The sequence below is a fragment of the Camellia sinensis genome, chromosome 3 (assembly GCF_055761805.1).
Source record: "Camellia sinensis isolate YWXY chromosome 3, ASM5576180v1, whole genome shotgun sequence".
Lineage (NCBI taxonomy): Eukaryota > Viridiplantae > Streptophyta > Magnoliopsida > Ericales > Theaceae > Camellia > Camellia sinensis.
This window is the reverse complement of record NC_138963.1, coordinates 95,576,989-95,588,786: the sequence shown is the minus strand read 5'-3', so window position 1 is coordinate 95,588,786 and position 11,798 is coordinate 95,576,989. Positions and strand designations below refer to the sequence as shown.

General features: G+C 33.5%; 2 protein-coding genes across 2 annotated transcripts; one reads left to right on the top strand and one right to left on the bottom strand.

Annotated features, from left to right (window-relative positions):
- Window positions 1-3,072: 3,072 nt before the first annotated feature.
- Window positions 3,073-5,563, top strand: LOC114313076 (Pentatricopeptide repeat (PPR) superfamily protein). The gene has a single exon (XM_028259410.2). It carries the CDS (start codon window positions 3,233-3,235, stop codon window positions 5,162-5,164), a length of 1,932 nt encoding a protein of 643 aa, XP_028115211.2. The 5' UTR covers window positions 3,073-3,232; the 3' UTR covers window positions 5,165-5,563.
- Window positions 5,564-7,304: 1,741 nt separating this feature from the next.
- Window positions 7,305-11,497, bottom strand: LOC114313077 (cytochrome P450 CYP82D47). The gene is made up of 2 exons (XM_028259412.2): window positions 8,681-11,497; window positions 7,305-8,062 (listed from the first exon to the last, which is right to left on the bottom strand). The coding sequence occupies exons 1-2, from the start codon at window positions 9,635-9,637 to the stop codon at window positions 7,436-7,438; spliced, it is 1,584 nt and encodes a 527-aa protein (XP_028115213.2). The 5' UTR covers window positions 9,638-11,497; the 3' UTR covers window positions 7,305-7,435.
- Between the last annotated feature and the right edge of the window lie 301 nt (window positions 11,498-11,798).

The following is an 11,798-nucleotide window of genomic DNA, read 5'->3' as shown; positions in this document are numbered from 1 at the left end:
AAATATTATTTCCGTTCACGTTTGTTAATTTGTTTAGGTTTAGAATTGGCCTTGGGGTAACTATGATTATTGGCCATCAAGATGATTAACCTTTGGATATGGAGAGCGGGTTGAAACAAGCTGTTTCTTATTTTAAAAAAAAGTGAACACACCAATTTGTTTTATTGAAAAGTTCTAAAAAATTGCAAATCAGTTTTACTTCTTTTTTAAAAAAAAAAATACTAAAACATTGAACCAAACACATTTTTGTTTTCAGTTTACATAAAAAATGAAAACAAAAATAGAAAACTGAAAGCAAAAACGTTACCAAAAGAGGCCTAAATGATCAAACAACTCTCATATTTCTTCTTCATCGTCTTCCCTTTACAAGTACCCTCGTCCATTAGGAATTTTGTGTCATTTTGTCCTACTTTTCCCACGACAACCATTGCCACAGCTAGGGATCATTACTGGGACGGGCTAGTGATAAATGCTTGAATGTTTACATTTACTACTCGTTTGATAACTCACTATTTTAGATTAAAAGTAAAAAAGTCACTAAAAAAATTAAAAAGTCAATAACTTACACTAAAAAGTTAAAAATTCAATTTTCATTTTGCTTTTTGTACATCTTTTCTTAAAAAATAAAAAATCATTTCAAACATATTAATTTTTTTAGAGTTAATTACCTAAAAGTTCTATTTACAAATGTTATAGTAGGTCAAGTCCTATTTAAGATTTTTTTTAACCAATAAGTCCTATTTAGTAAAACTGAGAATATTATTAGTTTTTCTCAATTTTTAAAAGTAAGAGCATTATCAATTTTGTATAGTAATGTTCTAGATAATTGTTTCACGAACTGATGGAAAAAAAAAAAAAAACAGAGTATGAGATTAAATGGTTTTGCCCTTCTACTTATTAGTTTAATTCATCTATCTAATAAAACTGAGAAGATTATCAGTTTTTCCAGTTTTAAAACTAAGAAAATATTAGTTTTTCCATTTTTCAAGTTTTGTTTTGTTTTTGTTTTTTCAATTTTGCAAATCAATGTTCTATCATCATGTTCCTTTATAGACATAAAATTTTTAGTTTTGCACAAAAAATTAATTCAAATTTTTTTAATTTTTTCAATTTTTTTTTTTGCGCATAATTATTTTTTTTAGTTTTTTTTTTCAATTTGAAAGTTAATGTTTTAAAATTTTAAAAATCAAAATAAATGTCAAATCATCATGTTCCTTTATATATAATCATAAATGATAAACAATCATTGTTTGAAGGGCAATTTCGACTATTAAAAATTTAATAGGACTTGCAAATCTAAAAAATCTTAGTTAAGATTTAATGGAATATAAGTTCATAAATTAGGATTTGTTTGTAAATGCCCCTAAATTTTATATAGAATTTTCAAACACAATAATATGTGAAATTCTATTTCCACACACTTAATTATCTCAGTACACACACTTAATGAAATATTATTTTAATAAAAATTATACCCTAAACTAAAATGATCATAATGGACTTCCACTAGCACCCATAATATTATATGAAAATATTCTTTGTATACATCTTTTAAAAATAAAAAAATCTCGATGTACACATTTTGAGTATAAAAAAAAAACTAAACTCTAGTTTTTCAATTATTGCCACTTTACTTGCTATACACTCTATACTCCTCTATTACTTGCAATACAATACTCTCATAACAACTCTTATATTACTTTAATTTCTAGATTTGTACTCTATTAGTGACTAAAAGGTTAGTTTTTTCATGTAGATTTTTTTTCTCTTTCCTTTTGCGGTTTTCAATCGAATAACCAGTGCCGAATTATTTCATTATATTCGGATATCAACTACTGAATTATTTCATTATATTCGGACATCAACTGTCAAAAGTTTTTTTAATTTTTTCATAACAAATTTGTCAAACTAATCACTTTTATTCAACAATTAAGTTTCGAATTAAATGTATAATTTTGAAAAACCGGTGACGAAATCTCCAAACCAAAAAAACATAAAAAATAAAAATAAAAACGTGGGTTTTATGGCAATGGAGTGCAGAGATTTGAAAATGGTAAATGCAATAATAAAATGGTAAGTACAATAACAAAATGAAAAGATGCCTCATTTTCAACAATATTTTGAAGGATTTTCAATGGTATTTTTAATGAAGGTTCAATAGGGCCTTCAATGGAGGTCTTCAATAGATGATTTTGTCTTTACTTCACTTCACACTATGGTTTTGAATGGTATTCATGTAAGTCTACAATGGGTTTACAAATTTGGAAGTAAGGTCACTCAACAAGTGTGTAAAAAGGAGGATTGAGTGATGTATGTACAATAATTATGAGTGAATGGTATAATTGTAACTTTCAGTGTGTAAATTGAGAAAATTAATTAATAATTAAATTAATAAGTGTGTGTACCGAGAGAAGATGTGCATCGAGATAATTAAGTATGTGGAAATAGAATTTCACCAATGATATAGTTTAATGGTGACCTTTTACTTTAAAACAAAACACTCATAAATATGATTTATATTTACAATAATATTACTATCACAAAATTTTTATGATATTTTTTGTATAAATTTTTATATATGAATATAATTTTTCATTTTTATTTCCACCATTATATCTAGATTAGATCAATTTAATCTACATATATTTAAAAGGTATAAAATTTGTACAAATTTTTTTTTAAAAAATCCATTGAATACAACAAAATAATATAATGTATTGAATTTTTATACTTTTTTTTGTATTTGGTGAATTTAAAAAAAAAATACAAAACATTATATTTCTTAAGTATATCTGAATTAGGTATATCTAAAAAATGAAAAAATTGCTTAAATATTAACAAAATTAGTAAAAAATAAAAATAAAAAAATTTAATTTTTTTTTATGTGAGTTAAACCAAATAAGATGTTATTATTTTCTTTGAAATAACATTAATAAAATATTAATATTATTTTATTATTATATATATATATATAAATTAAGAAACAAATATCATTTTAATCTTAAAAAAAAAATAAATATAATTTTTTAAATATGAAAAAATCTGTACTAAATAAAAAGATCAGTGTCAGTGTAATTTACCCTAATAATAATTGGTCTCCGTCCGTTAAAAAACACCCTTCCCGAGCTTCCCTGTTATCCCTCCACCCTCCATTTTTGTACATTTCTCCTGCTTCTTCTCTCTGAATTCTGCAAGATAGCAAGCAAGCAAGGAAACCCATTGTTACCAGACCATGAAAACTCTCAAATCCATTGATCTCAGGACACTCAAGCCCCACAAGCTCACAACTGCCTTCTCCACAAACCAAGGTCAGTCCTCTTCTTCACTTTCTCTCTCTAAACCATCCCAACACACCCTCACTCCACCTTCAACCCTTGAACCCCCCAATACCCCACCCATAACCCCACTCTCCTTACAAGAATCAATCTTGTCTTCTCAGTGGCATTTCATCAAACACGTTTCACCCAATCTCACCCCCACCTTAGTCTCAACAGTCCTTCATAATCTCCGTGCAAACCCAGACCTCATTCTCAAATTCATCGACCAAATCGAACCTCACCGCCTCAACATTCAATACCATTGCATCGCCATTGCCATAATCTCTCGCCTTCCATCGCCCAAACAAGCTCTGCAACTAATAAAGAACGTATTTAACTTCCGGGTTTCCACGAATAGGGAGATTTTCGATGAGTTAGTGGGTGCCCGAGAGCGATTAGATATATCGAGCTCAATTGTGTTTGATTTGTTAATTAGGGCGTTTTGTGAATTGAAGAGAGCTGATGAGGCGTTAAAGTGCTTTTATATGATGAAAGATAAGGGTATATTGCCCAAGATTGAAACTTGTAATGATATGTTGAGTTTGTTTCTGAAATTGAACCGGACAGAGACAGCGTGGGTTTTGTATGCCGAGATGTTTAGGTTGAAGATTAATTCAACTGTGTACACTTTTAATATAATGATCAATGTATTGTGTAAAGAAGGGAAATTAAAGAAGGCTAAAGAATTTATTGGGTACATGGAGGGTTTAGGGTTTAAACCAAATGTTGTTACTTACAATACCATCATTCATGGGTATTGTTGGAGGGGGAACCTTGAAGGGGCTCGTCGGCTTTTTGAGGTAATGAAAGCTAAAGGGATCATGCCAGATTCGTATACATTTGGTTCACTTATTAGTGGTATGTGTAAGGACGGAAGGGTTGAGGAGGCATCTGTGTTTCTTGAGAAAATGGAGGAAAATGGATTGTTTCCAACTGCTGTGACATATAATGCTTTGATTGATGGATATTGCAACAAAGGGAACTTGGAAAGGGCTTTTAGTTATAGGGATGAGATGGCAAAGAAAGCCATAATGCCAACTGTGTCCACGTATAATTTGTTTATTCATGCACTATTTATGGAAGGTAGGGTCGTTGAAGCCGATGATATGATAAACGAAATGGAAGGAAAAGGAATGGCTCCGGATGCCATCACGTATAACATATTGATCAATGGGTATTGTAGGTCTGGCAATGCAAAGAAAGCTTTCAACCTGCATGATGAGATGCTTAGTAGAGGGATTCAGCCTACACGGGTTACTTACACATCTCTTATATACGTTTTGAGCAAGCAGAATAGAATGAAGGAAGCAGATAACTTATTTATGAAGATAATGGACAAAGGTGTTTTGCCAGATGTTATAATGTTCAACGCACTGATTGATGGGCACTGTGCCAATGACAATGTGGACCGTGCACTTTGCCTTTTGAAGGAGATGGATAGGATGAAGGTTCCTCCCGATGAAGTGACATACAACACTTTAATGCAGGGTCATTGCAGAAAGGGTAAAGTTGAAGAAGCTCGTGAGCTTCTTGATGAGATGAAGAGAAGGGGGATTAAACCAGATCACATCAGTTACAACACCCTCATTAGTGGGTACAGTAGGAGAGGTGATATAAAGGATGCCTTTAGAGTTCGAGATGAGATGTTAAGTATAGGATTCAATCCAACCCTTCTCACTTACAATGCACTAATACAAGGCTTATGCAAAAACCAGGAGGGAGATCATGCAGAAGAGCTCCTCAAAGAAATGGTTAGCAAAGGCATTACCCCTGATGACAGCACATATTTTACTTTAATTGAAGGGATAGGCAAAGTTGAGAAGTTTATGGAAAGTAATGGACTGTGATCAAGTTTGTTTGCCAATAATTCTACCTGTGGCAGAAAGAGATGTTCCTGAAGTGTTTTCGTCTGGAATATTTTTGTTTAGAAACTTTGAATACAAGCCAAAGGAAATCTTCTGCCCAGATCTCACACCATTGGAAAATTCTGAAAGTAGACATGGAAAACTAGAAAGAGTTTCATAAAAGCCTTACATCGGCTATGCACATGCTTCATTGTATGGTTCTACAAGCTTCTTTTCATTTTTATGCTTTGTAGGAGTGTATATGTCTACTCTGTATTTTAAAGATGTTTGAATTTTGAAAATTTTATAGAGCATACTCATGCCTAAGGGCTAAGAGTGAATATCTGGAGAAAAAACAATGCTGAAAGGTTTTTATAAATTTTGCCTGTGGTAATTCTTGTCTGTTCATGCAACAGCTGCTGTGAGGTGATGCTATATATGTTTTGCAAGATAAGTACTAGTTCTTTGATAGATGATGCTTAAAGATTAAGTTGCCTTAAAAGAATTTCTATGTTGTTGGTAGCTTATTTTGGGCTAATGAGAGAAAATTAATTTTTTGTCATGGTGGAATGATTAGTTCAACTGATGAGGACACAGTTAACTAAGTTGCTGTAAAGATTTATTTGATGTGAAAATATTCTTAGCTTGCTAATGTGCTGGATGTTGTGCGAGTCAGATAAATTTTCTATGCTGCGTTGTCTTTCATGCAAGTTCCATTCCATTTTTCATACTATTTTATTTTGTTTACTTCTTGAAGAATAGGGAAACAACCTCTCCCCGTGCAGGAGTAAAACTGTGTGCATATGATCCTCCCCACACCCCCTAGTGGTTGGAGCCTCCTGCACTGGGCTGCTCTTTAGAGGTTGTGGCTTGACTCGAAGGCAAGTCATATCCACACCACAATACAGCTTTGAGTCACATCCACAAAAAATAGGGTTAGCTTGTTTACATACCACCTCTCCTAGTTCCAGCCCTCAACATGAGCTTTGTGCGCCGGGTACAATTTTTCTTAGCTGAAGAAGAGAGTTGGCAGATTAATTTGCAGAATGTGGGTTGTCAAAGGTGACAGATACCTTTATTGTTATATACTTCTTTTGAGTGTCTCATTTGTAGTTGAACAAAGGTACCGGGTAGAGTTTTTTTTTTTTTTTTACTATATTTTTTCTATTTTTTTAATTTATAATTTAAATACTTGCTCTTAACTGAAGTGCCCTTTTCTTTTCTTTCCTATTTTTTTCCCCCTTCCCTCGCTGCTGGCTTTTGCAGAAGATTGTGTAATTTTGTTCATCCATTTTTTGTTTTCTTAACTTTGCAAATGCAGAATTTGACTAATTCACAAAATCTATAACCTTTTAATGGCTTCTGTTTTATGTAATAGCACTTCGGAATTACTTTTCACATTTAAACATGCAGTTTAATGTCTGTCTTTGTCAGGATTTTGACATTTAATATTGGAGCTCTTGGTAGTTGGCTTCGTATATCTTCTTTGCAGGTTGCACATGAAGCCTTTGGTGTCACAGACAACAAACTATTTCTTACTGCCAGGTTTTGTGAACAAGTTTTTGGAGTTTGTCTCAAACAGAAATTACAATTTTTCATGATCCGTTTGTTTCGGCAGAAAATGTTTTTTGGAAAATATTTTCCACATTTTCTAGCATTTGATACAACATGAAAAATGAGTTGATTTAAGCCAAAAAAAAAAAAAAACCATTTTTGACTTCTTAATGGCATAAAATGTTTTCAGAACTAGAGTGGTAATGCCATTTGGCCTATCACCACACAACCACCACCTCCATCACTGATGCCACCACCACCACCCTGTTACCACTACTGCCACCCCACCACCACAACCACACCAACACTACCACAAACCACTAGCACATCATTTTTGAGTTCACAACCAACACAGGAAATTATTTTCTGTGGAAACAAAAAGAGCGAAAAACATCAGTACCATCAACTTTGCGCCAATTTTTTTCCACGATGAATAAAATGAACCTTCCGTGTAACATAGTCAACAAATACCGAAGGATGTGTATGTAATTTGTCTACTTGGATGTTCAATTCTATCGGTTTTGTCTAAACAATTCACAAGGTGAAATCAATTAATGCTTGCAAGAAGTTAATAGCTTTAAAAGCGATATGCAAATACGGCATTACACCGTACATTATAGATTGAATTTGCAAATATAAGTAAAGTGCTGTTCAAATTCTTTACATAAATACTCGTAAGCTGCTGTGATCTACCTAACTTGTTCCTTTTTAAGATGGTGCTTAGCAGTTGTATAGCGCGGAAGAGAGTCGTGGGGTGAGGAGGACCTCCACTGGAGTTGCTTTTGGAGCACTCAGCCCCGGACTTTCAGTCATATTAACCTCCAAGTCTGAGACCGTTCCCAATTCGAAGCCATGAAGTAGCCTAGCCAATGTTAAATGCAAGACCTGAAGTGCAAATGTGATCCCAGGGCATATCCTCCTGCCAGATCCAAATGGTACAAATTCAAAATGGAGACCCTTGACATCCAAATCTATCTGATCCACAAGAAACCTCTCGGGTTGAAAATCTAAGGGGTTAGACCAAATGTTTGGGTCACGGTGCAACTTCCAGAGGTTAACTAACAGGCGTGTGCCAGCGGGGATGTGGAAGCCAGCTACGGTGCAGTCTTCCATGGCTTCACGTGCCAATGACAATGGCAGGGCAGGGTATAGCCGCAATGTTTCCTTAACAATGGCTTGCAAGTATAAAAGATTTTTTATATCAGATTCATCCACTTGGCGGTTCTTGCCCACGTGGATGTCCAACTCATCTTGGGCTTTCTTTAGTACGTGACGGTTGTTCAGTAGTAAGGAGATCGCCCACGTCAAAGAGACTCCTGTCGTTTCATTGCCACCTAAAATCATACTCTGCAAACAAACATCAAATAAATTCTTGGTGATGATTTGGTTAGTATGCACATAATGTACTAGCAGTGTTCATGTAGTTATAAGAACTAGTACCAGCAGTTGTTATATTGATCATCCTCTTGTCACAACTTTTAATCAATGATGGACCTAGAGGGCGGCAAGATGGGGTGACACATGGGGATCAAACTATAGAGTTTAACAATTTGGAAAAAATATAAGAAAAAAAAAGAAGTTTCTCACAACTAGTGTCGATAGAATATTTTACAACTGTTATCTTTTCTAACTCAACATAAATATAAGAAACCATGTTTGTTTGTATATGTTTATGTTGTTTTTCACATTTTATGTTGGTAGAAATTGATGCTATAGTCTATATATATAAATATATATTAAAATTTTTGTTAGTATATACATGTTCGGAACGATATGCTAGAATCTGGTTCCATCCTTGCTTGTAATCACCTACATATTGTGACTGAAACCAACACAATTTATAGAATTTTGCTGATAAACTTCATTCTCTGATAACTTCTCAGTTACTTTTTCAGGCTTTTAACTTTTTTCAAAACTGTTGGTGAGTTCATGTTATTCAATCAACAGGGAATTCTAGGAACATACCAAGCAAATGGCCTTGATGACAGTATCAGTGTCATGGCCATGGGAAAGCTGACTCTCCTCCATGGCAGATATCAGGACATCGATGAAATCTTGCTCCCCCTCATCGATGCTTCCAGCAACTCTCTTTCGCCGGTGTTCCTCCACCCAGCTCCCAATCACATCATCCACCTCTCTTGCAGATCTCTTCATTTTGCCCCTATATCCATTCAGCACATCAAACCAACCAAGAAATGGAATTGCATCAGAAATCAGAAGCAAGCCCACTAGACGCATAAAATCTCCCAAAGCCTTCTGGCATCTCCTCGACTCCTCCTTGCTGCTTCTACTGTTGCCAACATACCGGTAATTCTTATTAACAATTCTTAGAATTATTTTCATTACCAAGTCCCCAAACTTCTCCTTCATTTCCACCAACACCGGTTTCCTACTCCCTTTCCCTACCCACTGCTCATATACCTCTTTCATGAAAAAATTGACCTCTGAGTCCCGGACATGCTTAAGAATCTCAAGTCTACGGCTTGATAGGAGCTCAATAATGGCTAGCTTGCGTAAATCGCGCCAGTATGGTCCATAAGGAGCGAAGCCAAGCACGGCGTGGTCATAGGCCATGAGCTTTAGAGCTAAAGATTTTGGTCGGGTTGAGAAGATTTTATCATTTGTGGTGAAACACTCTTTTGCAACTTCCCAGCTACTAACCACAAGAGCTTGCTTAATGCCTAGACGGATAGAGATGGCCGGTCCATAGTTATCGGCCATGGCGCCCAACGTTCGATGCAGTAGCTTGTTTGCCCCGAGAAGATGGAGGTGACCGATGAGAGGCCACGCTCCGGCTGGCTCTGGAGGTGTTCTGTCTCTCTTCTTGTGGAGCTTGGATTTGGCCATGATCATATTGAGACAAACAACAATGAAAACAAGCCCAAGAACCGTGAGAGCTTGAAGCTGAAGGTAAGACTCCATGCTTCACAGTTCAACAAGAGATCATTCAAAACCTTATTCTTGCACTAGTGTTTTATATGATTTATTGATTGTACCACATCTGTTGTCAGTGTCTTGATGTTTATTTACCCGTTTGTGGCGACACAATAATAAGGGTAAATTTTTTCCAAACAACATGATAATATGAACTGTACACAAAGTTAATGGATTAGGATTGACATAGCCTGTTACCACATATATTAAGTTAATGTCGAACCTGTGTAATATGAAGTTCATATGAATAGTCCGTTTAACAAAGAATTTATTACCTATTTTAATGTTATTTCTACTAAGGATTGTCATAATAATTTTGAATCTCTTATATAACTACATTTAACTATTTAAAAAAATGTGTGAAATAAGATTTTAAGGTTAATATTGATTTTTCTTTTGTTTTAAATTTAAGATAATGTATTTTTTGTCTACCATTTTATAGGCAATCTAGTCATAATAATAATAATAATAATAATAATAATAATAATAATAATAATAATAGGATATAATTTTTGTTAATTAGGAAAATAGAATTAAGTTAGAATTAAATATTTTATGAATTTTTTCATTTGTTTGAGATTAGTTGCATACAATTTAACTTGTAGAAAAGAAGAAAAAAAATTGGTACAGTTGGTATTTTTTAATCAATGGTGAAACTTTTTAATATGACACGTGAAAACGACACGAATCTGATACAGACCAAAAATATTATGACACAATAACATGGAATAGTAAATGGAGTGAGTTAGTGTTGAATTAAATCTGACACAAATCCAAAATGATATGAAATGAACACAACTCCCTATGACTTGATCTCCACCCTAATCCAATAAGTATGACTTTGTATTTTTATTTGGGTCTATTTTGAAATGGTTTGCTACTTTTAAATCTTATTTATATTGGGTTATATTAAGAATTCAGGATTAAGGTTGATGTTATGAGTTTTAAAAACAAAGTTGAGAGAAAGAGTCGACTCATTTTGATTTTTATTCTTTTTTCATTTGATGTTCATAGATGTAGGTTATTATCAATTACGTAAATCTTTACATATTTATATTTAGGATTATGTTTCTCTTATATTCACATCGTAACATGATAGAACTTGTGTTCGTGGAGCCCATCACATATTCCGTTTCGATAATCTAAACTGTTTACTTTTTAAGATTTATTGAGTAGAATATTCATTCAAAAAATAAAAATGATCGGATATTGATAGCTATACGTTTAAATCAATTTAGTATTACAAAAAATGAATAATTATTTTTAAAATTATATTTGTCGTCCATTTTAAAAAATAAATAAATATTATTTAAACATATAGTTGCTGATATTCAATCATCTTAATTTTTGTATGAATGTTCTATTAAACGAGTTGAAAAATATAAACAGTTCAAATTATTAAAATTAATTTTAAAATGACCTTACTAATCACAAACATTTTTTTCAAATTGAGATGATTCCTTCAATCGAAGCTCAACTCTAATATTTATTCTGTTTTATTTTATTTTATTTGTTTTTAGCAATCTTTGCCTTTTGGCATGACAATGTCTAGCAGCCAGACACCAGAAGGAAAGAAAAAAATAAAAAATTCCCCTCTGGCAGGATAAGTCTTACAATGTATGGTCCTATGGCCCAAAAATAAGTAAAAAACAAGGCTAAGAAGGTGATAGTTTCGAACTCTGCACGTGATTGTGAAGAAAGAGGGGAAAGTGCCAAACATATTGAAAACATCCACTCTGTGCTCTGTTGAATTCTAGTGTTGATTGATTGTTTCTTTCGAGTCCAGATCTTCTCCCTCCGATCAACGGTCAGTATTTGATCACGTCATCCCTAACAAAAGCTACGGCTCACATTAGCTAACAAAATAAATAAAATTGAATGCAGCACAGCAAATCAGTGACAAAACAAAGATTTCCACGTGAAAGAGACAATAAACAAAAAAAAGAGAGAGAAACAAAAAAGGAGAGAGGGAGAGGGAGGGTTGTCTGGCAACTACCGTCCGGCGATTGCCGGTAATTTCAGCAGCAACTAATAGCAGTAATTTCAGTACAAAAATTGACAAACAAAAGGGGAATTTGGCTATAAACCCCCTTTATCTTCCTTTCATTGTTAGAAGGACTAAGAAAAAAATTATACTTTCTAAACCCCC